Genomic DNA, 17,750 nt, shown 5'->3' with positions numbered 1-17,750 from the left:
CCTTTGTGAGCTGGCCTTGACAATAAGAGGCATTAGGGAAAGATTGGAAGGCAGGAGGAGTGGAGACTTCTTTCTTCCTTTGCTTAATAACCTTAACAGCGATAGCCTAACAGTTGGTGCCAGCCCTTAGCTGTTTTTCCGCACTCCCAGGGAAGCTTCACTGTATCCCCTAAAAGGTGCTGGCACTAGCCAGACAACACCCTCCCTCCAGATTTCTGAGCCCGAGCAAGACAGGACTCCCCCAGTCAAGCCTGTGGGTTCTGCGAACCCCAACCTCTCCCCTCCATTCCTGCAGCCTTAGGAGAGGTAGCTGCTTCCTGCAGGAATTTCCTCTCAGTTACCTTAGTATTCTTTCTGTTCTTTCAAGCCCACCTATATCAATGTAATCTGTTCCCTATTGAAAATTCTCTTTGTTACAACCTAGCGTAGGGGCGCCTGGGCGGCTCAGTCAGATGAGCATCCAACTTTGGCTCTGGTCACGATCTAGAGGTTTGTGAGTTTGAGCCTCGCATCGGGCTCTGTGCTGACAGCTCTCTCTCTCTCTGTCCCTCCCCCTGCTTGTGATCTGGCTCTGTCTCTCTCAAAATAAACAAACATTAAAAAAAAAAAAAGTGTAGTTTCTGTTTTCTTAATTGGACCCTGACTGACACAAACGATTAGGAAGCTGGTACTCACTTTTCACTGGGGCCCTAAGCCAAGAGAAAGTAAATTTGTAAGCGCCAGGGGTCATCATGAGAGGTCAGCCTGCCTGGGAGGGAGGCTGAGACAGAAGACAGATCCCTGACACGTTAAAGCGCCTAGATCTAGCTGTGCCTACAACCATTCTGTCCTTTGGACAGTTTAGTTATCTGGGCCAATAAGTTTCATTTTCTTTTTTTTTTTTTTTCTTAAGGTATAACGGGTTAGATTTTTGTTGTTTACAAGCAAAAGGGTGCTGACTAATTCAAATGTCTTCATCCCCACCCCCAGACGAGGTGCCCCACCCCACAGCCACTGAACAGCCAAAAGCAACCACCTCCTACTGAAAATTTTAATGAAACCAATAAGTTAATAAGTTAACAAAGTGAGGTACTTGCATATCCGAGAACTGGGTTGGTGGGGGAACCTTGATCGTGGAAGGAGAGAAGCCTTCATCCCAAGTCTCCTTTGGTCAGAGGGTAATCCCGTTCTCCTGCCCCTCTCCACAGCTCTGTCTCTGAGGGGATGGAGGGTAGCTGTCTGGGGACAGTGCAGGTGAGGTGAGCCAGGACAGGCTCCATCCAGGACATGATGGTCACATGCAGAGGGTATGTTGGGGCAGAGGCTGGGCACCATGGGGCTGAGAAGACCCAGCCCCAGCCCTGGCGCTGGTGCATGCAGGTCCCCAGTCGTGAGATGCAGGCAGCTGGGCCTGAGCCCCTGTTCCCTGGCACCCCACAGAGGGTCACCATTGGTCCACTACCCATCACCCTCCTGCTACCTGCATTGGCTTCACAAAAGAGGGACAGGAGGATAGGGAGTACCAAAGAGGTGCTGGGGGCCTGGAGTGGATGGGGGGGGGTACTTATGCCAGTATGGGGGGGGCTGCCAACTGAAGTGGAGAGCGGGGTGTGGAACGAGGGGAAACAGTGCGTGTGAGTGCCAGGTACGCAGCTGGTGCCCGACAGATACTTGCTAAATGCATCATTATTGTCCCAGAGAGCGAGAGAGACTAGGAAGGGGACAAGCCTAGGTGGAAGCAGGCCTGGTACCCACGCTGGGGGAGGGCCTGGGGTCTTTCTAGTGCTGTCCAGGCCCCCGAGGTCGAGGCCTGAGTTGTGCTGTACGGACACCAAGGAGGGCCCTTGGGAGCAGCAGAAGCAGCAGATAGGGCTCCTGGACCGGTGAGAAGTAGATCTTGAGAAAGGGGAGCTGGTAAAACTCTGGGGTGAGGCCTGGAGAGGCCTGGGGCCACTTCAGAGCTCCCTCCCCTACCCAGATGGAGTGGCAGGCTCCCTCTTGGTGGACATCACCCTGCAAGGCCCGCCCACTGGCATCAGCGGCAGAGGCCCAAGAGAGGCTGAGGGGCGGTGTGCTCGTGTCTCCAAGCGTGTGTGGTTGTGTGCATCACTGTGAGTGTGAGAGACTCTCTGCATGTCTGGGGAAACTGTGTGTGACCATGGGAGCACTGTCCATGAGAGATGTGGGGGCAAATACAGAAACTTGTGCTGTCAAAGGTGTCTGGAGGGCCAAGGAGGGAAGTGGACATCCAGCAGGAAGAAGGAGCCTCTGGGAGAGGGTCCCTGCAAAATGGAAGAAAGGCCCAAGCACTGCCCTTGGGGAGGAAAGGGGGAAACAAACAGGCCCCATGCGGGGTGAGGAGGGGGTGATAAGCCAAAGAACAGGGATGAGGGTCATGGCCAAGCAGCCTGAGACCAGCTACTGCTGGAGGCCCATCTCCCAAGGAGGGAGGGGCAGAGGGACCCCATGGGGGTCCCCAAAGTTGCATATTTAACATAGTTTGCATATATGGTGCCCAACTGCCTCGTGGCAGGGTCCTTTGTTAGTCGGTACCTATGGGCACCTTGGGCCCACCCCCAAGTGGGGCGGGGACTTGGCGGGAGGGTTTCCCTGCTCTGTCCGAAGGGCGGGCCAGAGACCTCACCTTGCATAGCTGGAAGCTGGGTCAGGGCCCAGGACCCCAGCGCCCCACTCTCACTCCCGGGACAGTGCCCCTGCCAGGCGGGCTGTGTCGGGCCTTGATGGAACGGGCAGGGCACTGGGGGAGGGGGGGGTGCGGAGGAGGCCGCGGGGCAGCTGCGGCGGCTGCCCTCGGTGCGGCCTGGCATCTCACGCTCCTGAGGTGGGGTGGGTCGCTGGCACCCCCACGGCGGGTATCTCGCCCACTCAGGCAGCTCAATACTGCGTGTGGCCTCTCTCCCCACAAGGGAGCAAGTTCAAGTAAGAGAGGAGTCCGGAGGCCTCAGAGGGCGGGTCCGAGCCCCAGGCCCAGGGGCTGGCCGTGTGCTGCCCCGCCCCTGAGAAGCCCCTCAGTCCATGTTGGTGCTGACCGAGCGGGAGATGCTGAGCGTCTGTGCGGAGACGGAGATGTCCTCGTGGTCCACAGGGCTATGGTAGTCGGAGGTGATGTCGGGGTCGAAGAGCGGCACTTGCACGGTGCCCAGGCTGGCCGAGGTGCCAGAGCGCAGGCAGCGCGAGTAGAAGCCCAACAGCAGGTCCAGCTTGTGCTCGATGGACTGCACCTGGGGGCGGGGCGCAGTTGGAGGCGGGGCTTGGGGCGGGGGCGGGGTTTGGGGCGGAGCGCGGGGCCAGGACGCGGGGCTTGGCCGGGGAGGGGCGCTTCTGGGAGACGCGGCTCCTCCCGCGGGAGGTGAGACAGGAAAGGCGGAGCTTGGCCGGCGGGCGGGATGAAGGAGGGGAGCGAGGGGGGCGGGGGGGCGGTATTCCCGGAGGGAAACTTAGTTGTGATTGGTTGGAATAGTCCGGGAGCTAGAGACAGACAACTGAGGCGGGGTTACATGGAAACAGGTGAAATTTAGACGGGTTTATCTGAGACGTTAGCGACTTGAAGGCGCGGCTTGGCAGGAGAGGGTGGGTTTATTCGGAGTCGTCAGGTAGGAGTGGGCGGACTTCCTAGGAGGCGCGGCTTCTCTGTGGGGCGGGGATCGTGGGGCCCGGGACGCGTCTGCCCTGCCCGCTTGGGGCCTCCCCGGAGGGTGTTCAGGATTGCGGCTGAGAAGTGCACCCTCCCCTTGTGCTGGACCTCGCGGCCTTCCGGAGCTTCTTGGTCAACGACCAGCTCCGCCATACGAGCGAAACTCCATCCCATACTCACCTGCTTCTCCACCTTGACCACGCGTCCCATCATACTGATCTCATCCACTGCCTCCGTGTCACAGGGCCCCTTGTCTCCCTTCTCTCGGGCCTTCCGGTCCCCTGGCCCCCGGCCCACAATCTGGTCCACCCTGTGGAAGAAGGTAATCTTCTGGGCGTCGAAGCACCCAGTCACACGCCCCCCCCCCCCCCCGCCCCCGTCCCTCACTCGAGAACTCTAGATTGCTTGCTGAACGGGGAGACACAGCCCGCAATGGGGAGAAGGGACCATTTTGCCCCTGACAAACGGAGACGGCTGGATGGAGGGCCCTGGGCCCCTGCTTTGAGTGTTTTCAGACTAGCCGAGCAAAGGCACCACACACGAACATGACAAGTAAATCCACTGCCTGGTGGGAGGACAGGTAAAAGAGGGAGAGACAGAAGCGGGGATGTGGGTTATAAGGTGGACAAGCCTGGAGCTGGTCCCACCTGATTTTTCTGCTCTCCTTTACAAGCATGACTCTTGAAAATGTTATCTCTGTCCGCTTCTCCACCTGCTCTCCTCCCTTTCTCTCTTAGACCTACTCCGGTCACGCTTTCATTCCCCCTATCTCACCAAAACTGCTGTTGTCAAAATCCAAATGACCTCCATGTTGCTAAATTCCATGATCAGTTCTGCGGCCTCATTAAACTTGACCTTTTAGCAGCCTTCGGACACATCTGATCACCCTTCCTCCTCCACTTCATTTGGGGTGGAAACCACCACCTTCTCCCGGTTCTCCTTCCTCACCGACTTCTCCTTCTCACTTTTCTTTGCTGGTTCCTCCTCCTTTCCCGCCACAAAACATTGTAGGCCCCAAGGCTCACTCCGGGGACCTCTTTTCTCTATTCACTCGACGCGACGTCTTCAGTTCCAGATTTGCAATTCCTCTGTACATTGTTGGTACCAAAGCTGTATCTCCAGCCCACACCTCTCCCTGGAAGTCCACACTCCTCTGTCTGGCTTCCAGAGCAATACTCCACTTAGCTGTCCGAGGGGCATCATATCCCAACACTCCCCAACTCTCCCGAGCGAGACGTGCCGCAGTCATTGCCTTCTCCATGTTGACAAACAGCAACTTTTTCCCGTTGCTCAAGCCAAAACCCTTGGCTTCAGGCCTTGACTCTTTTTTTCTCCTATACCCCATCAGAAAACCCTGTCAGCTCTACCCTCAAAATATATCTGGAGTCGGCATATTTCTCCCCACCTCCACTGGTGCCACCCTGGTCCAAGTCCCCATCATCTCTGGACATCTGGACATCTGAAGTAGCCTCCTTACTGATTGCCCTGCTTCCACCCTAGCTCCCTTGTAGGTCCTTCTCAGCACAGCACTTAGGGTGCTCCTTTTAAAATGTAACTCAGATCTTGTCAGTCCTTTGCTCAGAGCTCTCCAAGGCTTACATCTCCCCCTGGATGAATGCAAGCGTGTTTGCAGTGGCTGACAGGGCTTTAAACAGTCCAAAGGCCATTCGCCTTCTAATCTTGCCTACTTCTCTCGGGCTAGAGAACAGACACACTGGGCTCCTTCCTGTTCCTGAAACAATACCCCAGACACCTGCCCAAGTCTTTGCTCTTGCTATTACCTCTGAAAACTCTTTATGTAAACAGCCACAGGGCTGGTTGCCCCTCCTCCGGGTTTTTTTTTTTTTTTCAAATGTCATCTTCTTGCCTGTTTAAAATCACAATCCCCAACACCCTAACCCTTAGTTTTCTCCTGAGCCTTTATCATCATCTGACATTGTCTAGTTTGACTTATTTATCATCTGTTCTCCTTCCATTAGAATCAAAGCTCCACGGGGGCTGGGAATTTTGCTTTCCGCCAGAGCCTCACTATCTGGCAAGTAACAAAAGCCCAACGATTATTTAAGGAAACAAGCGAATGAATGGGCAGTGATAATTCAGGCCACAAGAGGAGAAGGGAAAGGTGTAGGTGATTAGGGTCCTGGTGCAAGAATTCTTCCTATACGCTAGGTGGAGAGAAGAGGTGTCAGAGGGTCCCAGAGGCCAGAGGTGGGTCCCACTGAGGACAATCTGCCTATCCCCTTGGGAGATGGGAGATCACTGATTATTTTCATCCTATTCTTTTAGGACCAGGAAACAGTCATCTAAAGACGTCCCCCGAGGAGTGCAGGTCAGTAGGGTTCGCACAGAGGACCTGCGCCTGGGTCCTTCAGGCTTGGAACAGGTGCAGGGTGGAGCCTCGGTGGCGAGCTGCAAGCCAGAGGCCTTGCCCAGGCCAAAAACTCCAGCTCCCTCCGCGGTCCCTAGGGGGCGCTCGGGGCTCTGTTCGGGCGCGAGCGGAGGGGCTCCCAGGAGCAGTCCTTGGGTGGGGGGCTGGGGCCACGGCCTCACTGCCGGAGCACCCACCGAGCCTGCAGGCTCTTGATCCGGCCCAGCATGTCCAGGTGCCCGGCCGAGTACTGCTCGATGACGTCCTTCACGTCATACGGTCGCAGCGTCTCCTTGAATTTCCTTTTGGCCACCAGGAATTTCAGGATCCTGTCGGGAGAGGGGGGTCTCAGCGGGAGGGGATTCCTTCCCAGCCCCCTTTCCATCCCTTTGCTAACCATTTGCCTACCATGAGGGCATCTTCTGCTTGGGTCACCGCAAACAGCTTCTGCTGGGTCAGACTCCCAGCCTCCTTCCCTACCCACCACGTTCCACCCTCAGCCCTCATAGGTTGGTTGGTTGGTTGGTTGGTTGGTTGGTTGGTTGGTTGGTTGGTTTTTAATGTGCCTGTATCTGCCTGGGAGGTCAGGGACTGGGCCTGGTTTCTCTCTGCTAGCTTGGACACAGGGCAGGCATCTGTGAACACTGATGATCAAGACCACTTAGGGGAAGACATTTTTGCTTTCGCTCCACACGTGCTTGTTAGTGCCACTGTGCTGGACCCTGGGTAGCCAAGGGGCATCAGATCCAACCCCAGGTCTCAGGAGCCCTGCTCTGGGGTGGGAGACAGGACACACAATTATGGGGAGACAAGGGCTGTGTCGAGGAATGGAGAGACCTCTCATAGTCTGGGACCAGGAGAAGGGGGACCTCAGCTGGGGAGGTCAGAGGACAAGTCTTGAGAGTGATACTTTCCATCCCCAAGGCAAGAGGAGGATGAAGGGAGGCTTTCTGGACACAGACAGACATGGAGGCATATGAGCGAGATTCCATTCAAAGTAGCTGGAACAGAATGTGAAGATAAGGGGTCAGTTCCCCCCCCTCCCCCGCCCCCTGGGGAGGTAGGGTGGCACAGAAGACAGGGAAAGAGATTGGCCTTGCAAAGGAGGCTGGTGGGTAGGAGGAAGAGGTACTCCGAAGAGCCCTGAATCCCTGGCAGAGATCAGGCAATGAGCAATTGGGGTGCTGAGGAAGGGGCCCTGTGGTTTCCTCTATGTTAGCATGATGGTTCTGCCAGCCTGTGCGGAGAATGCCCTGGAGGGGCAGAGTCTTGGGCAGGAAGACTAGACCTAGGGGCTGGGCTTGAGCCAGGAGCTGGCAGCTTTAGAGCAATTCAGGACAAAAAGGGACATCAAGGCTTCTGAGTCTGAGTGCAGAATGATGCCCATGGCTTAGGCAACAGGATGGGTGGTGGTGCCCCTGCCTGAAATGGGGACACGGGAGGAGGAGCAGGTTTGGGGTATGCTGGGTGTGGGTTGCTCTGTGGGGTGGCCAAGGAGAGCTGACCCAGGCTATGTGGCAGCTCAGGCGATGTGTTCCAGAAGCCTCACTTGGAGGGGGAGAGACAGCATGTATGAAAAGGGGGTGGGGTGGGGAGAGGCCTCAGACTCTCTGGGGAGTAGAGGGGGATCTAGCTGACTCTGATTTTACAAAGAGCACAAAGGAAAGAGCCTGTGGGTGGATGCATCAGCCAGAGAAGAGAGGAGGTGAGTCTGGAAGGCCTGGGGGTGAAGGAGGTCTCTGGAGCTAGAGCTGCAGGCCGGAGACAGAGTCTAGGCCAGGACTCCACGCCAAGAAGCTTGGGGGCTAGATGATGGCTGAGCCATGGCTAAAGGGCTCGGGGGACTCTGGCCCACTCTTGTCAAGGCAGGGAGACAGCCGGTAGAGTCAGCAGGGCAGGGGCATTCAAACTCGTTTAACCAAGACCCACCATAAGAAATACATTTTACATCAGAAACCAGGATACACACACACACACACACACACACACACACACACACACACCCTCAATGTAGGTTTCATAAACATTTATCCTTCCTACAGGGGATGCACTCTGCTATTTTCTAATCTTTTTTTTCTTTAAATGCTGACCGTGACCCACTAAGTTGATTTCACTAAGTTGATTTCAAACTGTTGGGACCTGTGGTTTGAGAAAGCACTGCTCTAGAGGAAGCCCTGGGGGAGACCGACAAGCTGAGGTCAAAACACCCAAGGAGAGAGAGAGGAACTTTGAGACACAGAAGCAAAAGGAAGATGGAGTGAGACACAGAGATGGAGGGAAAGAGCACACAGGACAGACGCAGGGAGAGTAGGTAGCTGGTACACAGCTAGGGGGAGAGAAAGGGGTGAGGAGAGGAGAGAGACACAGAGAGGACACCGCGGGGGTAGGAGAGGGACCGTGGTGGGCAGCCGAGCCTACCGCCCTACCCAGCCGGCCCTCCAGACGTGAAGGGGATGAGCAAACCCTGCTGGGAGCCATATGCCCCTCCCACCCCACCCACACTCCAGGGCCCCCGCCAGCCAGTACCGCCAAGGGTGCCAGGCGGGCAGCAGCTGGTGTGCCCGGGAGCTAGGCCAGGCCTGGCCATGAGGGCAGGCCCCAGACGGGGAGCAGCAATGGGTGGCAGACGGATTGGGGGGCCGGGCGGGGGGGGCACCTCGGGCCTCAGTCTCACCTGACGGAGCGGATGACCGTCTTCACGGCAGGCATGACATCGTCCACTGTGAGCTCACACTGGTAGCTCTTCTCCTCTGCCGCTTCCTCCGAGGGGCCCTCTGCAAAGTCAGGGGGCCCGAGTGGTGGCAGCAGAAGGGGGCCACTCCCAACCCCGACCACCACTCGCCGAGCCACCCTTAGAGATACCGATAAAGAGAGGCTCAGTAAGGGTGCAGAACCTTCCTGGGGGCACGAGGCAGACCAGGCTCCTGCCTCCCTAGCTGCCTTACCCAGGGTGGGAAACCCTGGTTTACTGCGTGCCCATCTGCCCTACGACCAGTCAGAGTAAGAATCTGCCCAGTGGCCAGGTGAGCGGAAGCTGCTTTAGGGCACTTCTGGTTTGGCCTGAGGCAAATCACACACAGCCCCGGAGGAAGGCGTATGGTCCCACCAGGACAGTTAGCCCCGGAGACAAGGGGGAAAGTCCCTGGAAAGCAAGTCATTCTCTCCCCGGGGAAGAGAAATGCTTCTTCCCAGGCCAGTACACTGCACGGAGAGGGGATACTATCCTTGTTCCATGGCGGGGGGGGGGGGGGGGGGGGGGGGGGGGGGGGGGGGGGGGATGGGGGAAGGCCAGGCAGCTTCTTGGGCAGGGGAGAAGAGGCCCTGGGCACTAGCCATGCCCAGACTCCCATAGGTCAGCACCCCCCCACAAAGACTGGTTCGTGGGATTCTGTAACTTTCCAATAAGTGGCAAAGGCCAGGATTCAAACCCAGGCAGCCGGGCTCCAAAGCCTGTACTCTTTTTTTTTGTTAATTTTTTTTTCCACGTTTTTATTTATTTTTGGGACAGAGAGAGACAGAGCATGAACGGGGGAGGGGCAGAGAGAGAGGGAGACACAGAATCGGAAACAGGCTCCAGGCTCTGAGCCATCAGCCCAGAGCCTGACGCGGGGCTCGAACTCACGGACAGCGAGATCATGACCTGGCTGAAGTCGGACGCTTAACCGACTGCGCCACCCAGGCGCCCCAAGCCCGTACTCTTAACCACTACCAAGTGCCACCCTCTGAATTCTCATCTGATTCCAGAGGCCAGCAAAGCAGGTGTCACGACACCCATTTCACAGACCAGAAGACCAGAGCCCAAAGATGGTCCATCAGCTATAGAGCTGGGACTAGAACCGTCTTTCTGCCCCCAGCCCGGACTGTGTCCCCACCCTGCCCCCCATGCAGGTAGGTCCCGGGTCCCAGACCCCCAGGGGCTCACCCTCAGCAGAGGTGCGGGTTTTGAGTCTCAGGGAGGCCCGGAAGCGGGTGCGGTCATTGAAGCTCCAGCTCTTCTGTACCTTGGTGGGGCTGGTGGCCTCACCCACCTGCTCGCTGCTCGGGGAGGTGGGCATCGGTGGAGGCGCCAGGTGCTGCTTGGAGGGGCCCGTCCGTCGCTGGGAGCTGCCCATGCGGATGCGGTCCTTGATGGCCATCCGGCTGCTGGCAGGGCAGGTCGGGTGGGGGAGAGAGCCGAGTTAGCTGGAGCTGGGGGCGGGTGTGCGTGGGGACACCGCTGACTTAGGACTTGGGCATGGCTACTGGGGTTTGATTCTCCACCAAGTGGAGACTCTGGGGATGGAACAAGGGTGTGGTGAGGGGGACCCTGACTCCTACAAGAAGCTGCTGCAGGGTCACTCTGAGCCGATCCCCTCCCTACCCCCATCTCCCACCCCTCATTGCGCAGACAGATAAGGGGTGCACAGGAGACAGATGTCAGGACGGAAGGAGTGAGAGACCCAAGAAAGGAGTCGGAGACAGACAGGAGGATGGGAGAGCTGGGTCTGGCTCAGGTGGGTGGGTGGAGGTGGAGATGGCCACCCTTTGGGCACAGACAGGCTGCTGAGGGGTGGAGAGGCTCACCTGGCCATGCACACTGAGAAAGGCCTCTGGGTCCTCACTGTACACAGAGGCAGGCCGCGTGGAGTCGAGGGTGTGTGTTTGTGCACGTGTGCGTGTCTGTGTGCGCGCGTGTGCGCACATGTGACGGTGTGGGTACCCAGGTACCAGGGTGTGGACACGTGTCCACATTCTCTTCCTTTCCTGCCACGGCTCTCTGATCCCACACCGGTCAGGTCAGGGCTTTAGGACCTAGTGCAGCTTTGCAGGCGGTGCAAAGGTCCGCACCACGCAGATTTCGGCGTAAATAGTGCCCCTATTACGGGGCACGGTGTGCCGGCTACAGAGGGTCCAGCTACTGGGCCCCCTCATATCTGCCCCAGACGTGCCTGGTGCCCAGCCTCCCGGTGAAGGCCTGTAACCTGGTTCTGTGGTCTCCACTGCCTGAGCTCTGCCCACCTGGACTGATGTCCTCCCTCCCAGACCCACACCCCCCACTGCCTAATGAACCCCCATTTCAACAACACCCACACGTGTCTGTGTGCACGGGAACGCACCTGTGCATGTCTGTGTGTGTGCTCAGACTTCCCTTCCCACACCCCAGCTCCCCACCACATCCCCCCAGATCTTGGAGGAAGACAGATGCGGGGAGGCCTCAGGTTGTCCAGGACGTGCCCAGGTTAGCCAGTACCTGGTACAGAAACTCTGTGTCCAAGAGTTTCAAGGACCATGTTATCACTGTCTGAATAGGACCTAGGCAAACGTCCCCCATCCCATGCCCTGGGGTGTCACCACTGCCTCCCTGCTGTGGGGACCTTCCCAGGTTGGGGGCCCTTCCACCCCAAACGTCTGGGGCCCTGGCTCAGGAGAGCACCAGCCAGTCTTGGAGGAGGCCTAAGGTGGGGCAAGGGTTGGGGGAGGAAACTGTGTCGCCTACTGTCAGGGGCTTTCGGGTCAAGAGTTAAGCAGAGGACGGATTCTGGTTTCAGGGCTGGGTGGGAGCTAGGGTCCCCCATGCCTGGGGCATGGGGTCCAGGGTACAGAGCCAAGGTGCTGCGGTGAGGAAGACGTCGAAACCAGGGGCACCTTCGGGAAGGCAGCCAGGATGTAGGGCCATCCTTAGGAGTCGGGGCCTCTGCCCAGAAGGGAGAGGTTACATAGGTCATGGATTGGGGCCCTGAGGATATCAGAAGGGAAGGACGAGGCAGCCCCACAATCCAGCATGCTGTTTGCTGGCCCAGGATCCCCTCAATGCATCCCAAAGGTTCCAACCAAAGTTTGAGGTTGGCTCTCCCAAACTTTCCTCTGCAGAGCCATTCCTTGGGGCTCTCCTCATGCTGGCAAGCACCCCCCACCCACCCGGCCCGTGCAACCCCTTCCTTTGTCCCCCACTCCTCCAAGGGGGAGAGCAAGAGGGGGGTGGAGAAGGCCCTGCCACTTAGCCAAGGGCCTGGAACCCCGGATCTCTGCGCCCGGCACATCACTCCAATGACGTTCTGGGAGAAGGGGGTGACCTCCCTGTCACGAGAAGTGTGCAAGCAAGACTGAGCTTGCTCTCAGCGGGACTTAGGGAGGAACGGGTCTGGAGGCTTGCCCTAGAGGCCTTGAAAGGTCCCTTTCCAGCTCTGATGCTGTGATGGTTGAAGGAGCTTCCAGCCTGGTTTGTGGGGTTCTGTAACTTTCCAGCCAGAGGCCCTGGGCCCCTCTGCAACAGAAGGAGGCACTGTTTTCCCAGGGGAGGCTCTAGATTCCAGCTCCTTGGGCAGGGCCCAGGAAATGGCTCATGTCAGCCTCCCCGGAGCCTAAATGCTCAAACAAAATGGAAAGAAACCTGGCACACGGTGGACATCAGAAGTGCTCCTTCCCTTCCCAAGCTCCCCAGAACACTCAAGGTCCTGTCTGAATGCCTTGGCCCTCCCAGCTCTCTCGGCCTCTTTGTGTGCTGGGCTCCGCGTTTACCATCCTGAGTTTACAGACTGGAAAGGAGGTAAAACCGCCTGCCCAAAGTCACAGAGCCCTTGTGGATGCAGCAAGGACCGGGACCCAGTTTTTCCTGACCTGAGAGACTGTGTTCTTTTTCTGGGACTAGCAATTAGGAGAGTGTCTAGGGCAGTGGTTCTCCGAGAGCACCTTCACTCCCTAGGGGACGTTTGGTACTATCTGGAGACATTTTTGGTTGGCCCACTGGAGGCTGCTCCCAGCATCTAGCAGGTTGAGGCCGGGGAGGCCGCTAAACCATGCTACATAATGCACGTGACAGCCCCCCCCCCCCCCCCCCCCAGTGAAGAATGATCCGAACCAAACTTCCACGGTGCCGAGGTTGAGAAACTGGCCTAAGGGGTCGGTTGGTGCCTGGAACCCAGATGGGGTAGGCTTGACTGAGGCTATCCTGGGTGGGAGGTGGGGGCAAGCTCTGGGCACAAGCTGCCCTTGACTGCCTTGCTGGACCCACCCCTATACTCGCTTCCACATGGAATGACTCTAAGGATTCTGATACCGAAGGCCAAGCTTGCGCGGGGAAGAGGCAGCCTACCCCTCTGGTGCTGCATAAAGCCCCTCTTCTCAGGACTATAGAGGCAGCCTCAGTGTTGGCCCCTCTTCTCTGGCCCTGCCCTTCCTGGCCATCATGCCCACATAGCTGAAGTCACCTTGCAAAGGGGCAGATCTAACCCAGCGACGTCTTGGCTTAACCCTTCAGGGGTATCCCCATTTCCTTCAGCTACGGTTTCCAAGCTTTTTTTTTTTTTTTTTTAAAATAAGACCTTAACTGCTCAACATACCACATTGAACAAGGCCAACCATTCGTACAGCACTTCCTATGAGCCAGGCCCAGTTCGAGTGGAAGCAGATGCTATTACCGTCCGCGTTTTACTTCGGAAGAAATTGAGGCCCCCAGGGCTTATGGTCACGGTCCCCTAGCTAGTGAGTGGTGGCCGGGTTCAGATCCAGAGCCCTATTCCTAAGAAGCGCTGCGTCTTGGATGAGCAGCCAGGAGCTCTGTCACCCATCTACTCCTGGGCCCCTCAACCCCAGAAAGCTCCAGAGGCACTTTGGGGAAACCCGAGACTCAGTGAGCCCAGGCTGCCAGGCAGGGCCTACAGGATGATGCTCATGCAGGGCTCTGGGGTTCTTCGGGATCCGGCTCTGCCCCCAGCCTCACTCCTGACACCCCCCCCCACCACCACTCTCAAATCTGGCCACACTGGGCTGCCTGCTCCCTTCCCACGGCTGTGCTCTCTCACCTCCTTGCTTTGGTGCACGCTGCTTCCTTGGCCTGGGATGCCCTCCCTCACGTCCACTCCTTTTGGGGCCTCCTCTGGGAGGTGAAGTGCCTGACCTTGGCTCCGTAGCCCCTCTGCTTCCTCCTTTTGTTGCATTCATCACACTGAATAGCAATTGCTCTTTGCAACGCTCCAGGCACCATTTTATTCATCACTGTGTCCCTAGTGCAGGGCCTAGCACAGGGCAGGTACCAAGGAAAGTACTGGTGATGCAGCTTTAAGAGTTGGGCTCTAGAGTTAGCAGAAGAGGTGCCAATCCCAGCTCCTTCAGGCATCTTCTAGGTCCCTAGGTGGGCAGTGGGAAGCCAGGAAGCTAAACCCAAAGCCCGGCAAAAGTCAGAGTGGGAAGGACCCTCAGAGAGCCTCTAGTTCAATCTGCCCATTCCACAGATGGGAAACTGAGGTCCAGAGAAGGGAAGCAATTTGACCAAGATCACACGGGGGTCAGCGGCAGAGCCAGAACTCATCCCAAGGCTCCTACCGATGTCCCTCCTGGCAGAGTCCTCCAGAGTCTGCCCCCCCAGACCTGGCAGAGGCATCCCCAGGAAGGTAAGAGGCTCATCAGGGACCCAAGGCAGACGGCAGGCGGCAGGCACATGCACCTTGTCCTTGGCCTATCCTGTCCCCCTCTCCAGCCCCCGAACTGGCTGGGGCAAGGAGGAGTGGGGACAGGAGGAGCAGGCGAGGGGGTACCTCGGTCTCCAGCTGGCGTGGATCCGAAAGAAACTCCGTTTATTACTAAACATCTGGCTGGAAGTTGAGAACAAGACACAAACAGGTTAGTGGGGAGGGGGCAGGTGGGCAGAGCAGGGGGGGCTGCCAGGATGGGGCTGGCTTCCTGTGGCTGGTGGGAGAGAAGAACCCCCACCCAAATCATCCTCCAGCCCGCATCCCCAGGATGCAGAGATTCTCAAGATCTGCACACGGATCTCCTGGGGAGCATGTTAAATAGGCAGAATTCTGTGCCTCTTCTCCAGAGATTCTCCTTCCGTGGGCTTGGGGAGACATCCGGGCATCCGCATTTTGAACAAACACCCCACAGGTGCTGATTCAGGAAGTCAGTGGACCATGCCTTGAGAAATACCATCTTAGCGCCTCATCGAGAAACCTCAAAGAGAGGAGGTGCTGACCCTGGCAATACCATCCCCCAGGAAGTTCTGTTCCTTGTAGTCTTGGAACGTGCTCAGCCTGGGTCCATCCACAAGTAGCACTAAGGGGATGACCAATGAGGAGGAGTATATAAGTGTATGTGGGTGTGTGGGTGTGTGGGGGGGTCCTGTCTGGAGTACCCACCCCATAGGTCCAGAAAGCCAAGAGTGAGGATATGCCCACTTGGCCTGAGCCTGATGACTGATGTCCTAGAAGTCACAGCTCAAACCCCTGGGGTCTCTAGGAAGAAGGGACACTCCACCACCATCACCATGAGCCCCAGCCACACAGACACTCCAGGGCAGACAGACACAAGGCTGGGAGTTAGTGATGGCCAAGCCCCTAGCAGTCATCTGGTCCTAGGCTTTGGGGGACCCAGAGTCCTGGAGCAGCGGTGGGAGGGAGGGGTGTTCCGCTCCAGGTTAGTCTCAATTTTCAGTACCTTTCTATCCAGGCAAGGTGAGACCAGAGCAAACCGGACGCTCCAGAGAGCACTGGTTCAGGCCCTGGGCAGGGCTGCTCAAATACCAAAACTCTTGAGTCTTACCTATAAGCTGTGGTTGGGTGAGGTTGGGGAGGACAGTGAAGGGCCTTCAGGCAGGGACAAGAGAATCCGGCTAGGACCACACCAGGGACTCTCTTCCAGGGAGCTCCCAGCCTGGCCTGCCCAGTCATGCTGCCCCTCCCTCTACCCCCTGACCTGAAGGGACCCTCATTCTCCCTGCTTCCTGTTCGGCCCCTGGCCAGAAATGCCCTCACAGAGAAGAGGGAAGACATGTCGTTCCCAGCATCCTTTGCACCAACACTCCCTCCTCCCTGTTCCCCAGGCCTTTTAAGCCCAGAAACCCAGAGAACCCAGAGCCCCTGATCATCCTAAACATTGCTGATGTTCCGCCTAGGACCCAGAGGCCCAGAGTCCCTCAGTGACTGTCTCAAGGACACACAGCATGAGGCGGCAGAGACAAACTTTCACCACGCCACCTTCTGATCACTGAATGGCTGGTCTCTTCTCGCCTCCCTTGTTCTGGGTCCTGGCCTCAGAATCACAACTGAGGCTCAACGCCCAGATGTCTACCTGGCTGATCAGGGATGATGTGTGAAGATGAAACAAAAGAAAGAGATGGGTAGGGGTCAGGGCAGGAATGAGGGGGGATTGAATCCTTGACCTCAAAGCTACACTTCTATGGGAGCGGCCACTTTCCCATACTGTGAGTTAGTGAGCTTCCCTTATCCCAAAATGCCTGAAACTCCACTATTTTGAACATTTATGTGGGGGTGAGCATCGTTCTTTCTTTGTTCTTCTTTCAGGATGCAAAAGCTCCAGGAGAGACAGGTCAAGGGGAAAGAGACAGTTACGAGCAGCAAAATGTCCCTCAGTAAGGAAGAAAGGCATTATAGGAGCATCCCAAGAGGACCCTCTGGGATTAGCCAAGCTGCAGACAAGGGTTGCACAAGACAAGAGCATTAGTCATTGGTTGCGTTTACGTAGGTCCTAGAGCGGTTCTTGGGCACAGAGCTCTCTCTCCAGCTGGCTCCTCACTCCCGAGAGGCAAGTTCAGGGGCAAGCCCCTTCTAGAGGAACATGCTGGGGGAGGGGGTTCCCTGCCCTCATGCCCCAGAATGGTGCCCACGATTACCTGAGCCGTAAGCACCTGTGGCCAGCGGCCTCCTCCTCTCTCCAGCTGCCCAGGAGGGATGGGGGTGCAGGGATGGAAGAGTGAGGGGGACGCGGAAACAGAGAAAGAAAGAGGACAATGGAATGAATGGAGGAGGTGCTGGGAAAAGACAGTGCGGATAGCTCCCCCACTCAGACCCTTAGAGCCCCAGGTGACAAACAGGTGAGTCCAGCCTGGCCTCTGCAGGGAGGCTTTCCGTCTGTACCTGTCAGGCCATCCGACGACAACTGCCCAGGCCTCATGACAAAGCCGGGGAGTCCCCAGAACAGGCCCAGACACCCACATGGTGGCTGCAGGCAGGTCTGAGAGAGGATGAGACAACGAATGGAAGAGGAGGAGGAGAAGCAAGAGGAGGTGGCGGCCCCAGGGGGCCCCTACCTTTCCCCAGGGCAGAAGGAGGCGCTGCCCGGCCGGTGGCAGGTGGCAACGGGCGGGTAACGGGAGGGTGCTCCATCGGGTACCGGCGCCCGCCGCACCTCCAGGGGCCGTAGGCCCCCATTGCGGGCCCGTTGCACGTGCTCAAACAAGAGGGCCAGCTCTCTGCAGGAGAGGGCGCCGTCAGCGGCAGGCAGGGCCGTGGCACCACCCGCTCACCTGGTGGGCACCGAGCTCCAGAGCTCAGATCCTGCCAGGCTCTGCCTCTAGAGGTGCTCACCAAACACCCCAAGCCAGAACAGGCAGGGTCGCAGGTGGGAGAGACGAGCCTTCCTCCCTCCTTTTCTGCACCCAGTTCTTGGGAAATCCTCAGGGCTGCTGGGTACGGTTTTGCAGGCGGGGCACAACTTGAGGGCACCCTCAGAAGGTGGCAAGTGGGAGCTCAAATCCAGCCTCCTCTCCGCTCATCAAGCAGAGTGCCCAGACATGAAGCTGTGCCTCCCTGGAGGCCAGCGGCAGCCCTGAAATCCTCACCCTCCAGATCCGACGGGATCTTAGGGGGAAACTGAGGCGCAGGAGAGAGACTTGATTGGGTAGCTAGCCCGGCTTCCCACTCCTGCAGCATCCACTCCTGCCACTGGGTTCTTGGAGACCAGATTGGGGCTCAGCTTCTTCCTAAGCCTCCAGGCCATTTCCTGGTTCCATAACCCAAGGAGGATATCTCCCCT

The 17,750-nt window shown here is 57.6% G+C and overlaps 1 protein-coding gene and 1 long non-coding RNA gene across 6 annotated transcripts in view; one reads left to right on the top strand and one right to left on the bottom strand.

Moving 5' to 3' along the window:
* Positions 1-1,016: 1,016 nt before the first annotated feature.
* KCNQ4 (potassium voltage-gated channel subfamily Q member 4) overlaps positions 1,017-17,750 on the bottom strand; it is a 53,745-nt gene continuing 37,011 nt past the window's right edge. For 2 of the 4 annotated variants that reach the window (XM_023258530.2, XM_045035614.1), the window contains exons 9-14: positions 17,026-17,187; positions 9,925-10,145; positions 8,677-8,776; positions 6,200-6,331; positions 3,815-3,944; positions 1,017-3,221 (exon numbers count right to left, since the gene is read on the bottom strand). In XM_023258530.2, coding sequence (XP_023114298.2) covers positions 3,009-3,221; positions 3,815-3,944; positions 6,200-6,331; positions 8,677-8,776; positions 9,925-10,145; positions 17,026-17,187 — 958 coding nt within the window. In that variant the 3' untranslated portion in view covers positions 1,017-3,008. The remainder of the gene's footprint in view (positions 3,222-3,814; positions 3,945-6,199; positions 6,332-8,676; positions 8,777-9,924; positions 10,146-17,025; positions 17,188-17,750) is intronic. The other 2 variants (XM_023258532.2, XM_023258531.2) reach the window with 2 other exon arrangements.
* LOC123379578 lies at positions 3,293-16,714 on the top strand. Of its 2 annotated transcripts, none has more exons than XR_006584207.1 (4): positions 3,293-3,507; positions 5,921-5,963; positions 9,747-9,890; positions 14,213-16,714. It is a non-coding gene; the product is annotated as an uncharacterized LOC123379578 (long non-coding RNA). The 2 variants fall into 2 exon arrangements; XR_006584208.1 differs by lacking the exon at positions 3,293-3,507 and adding an exon at positions 3,835-3,956.

The sequence above is a fragment of the Felis catus genome, chromosome C1 (genome assembly GCF_018350175.1).
Source record: "Felis catus isolate Fca126 chromosome C1, F.catus_Fca126_mat1.0, whole genome shotgun sequence".
NCBI classification, from domain to species: Eukaryota; Metazoa; Chordata; class Mammalia; order Carnivora; family Felidae; genus Felis; species Felis catus.
The sequence above is the reverse complement of the archived record's forward strand: the minus strand, read 5'-3'. Positions and strand labels throughout refer to the sequence as shown.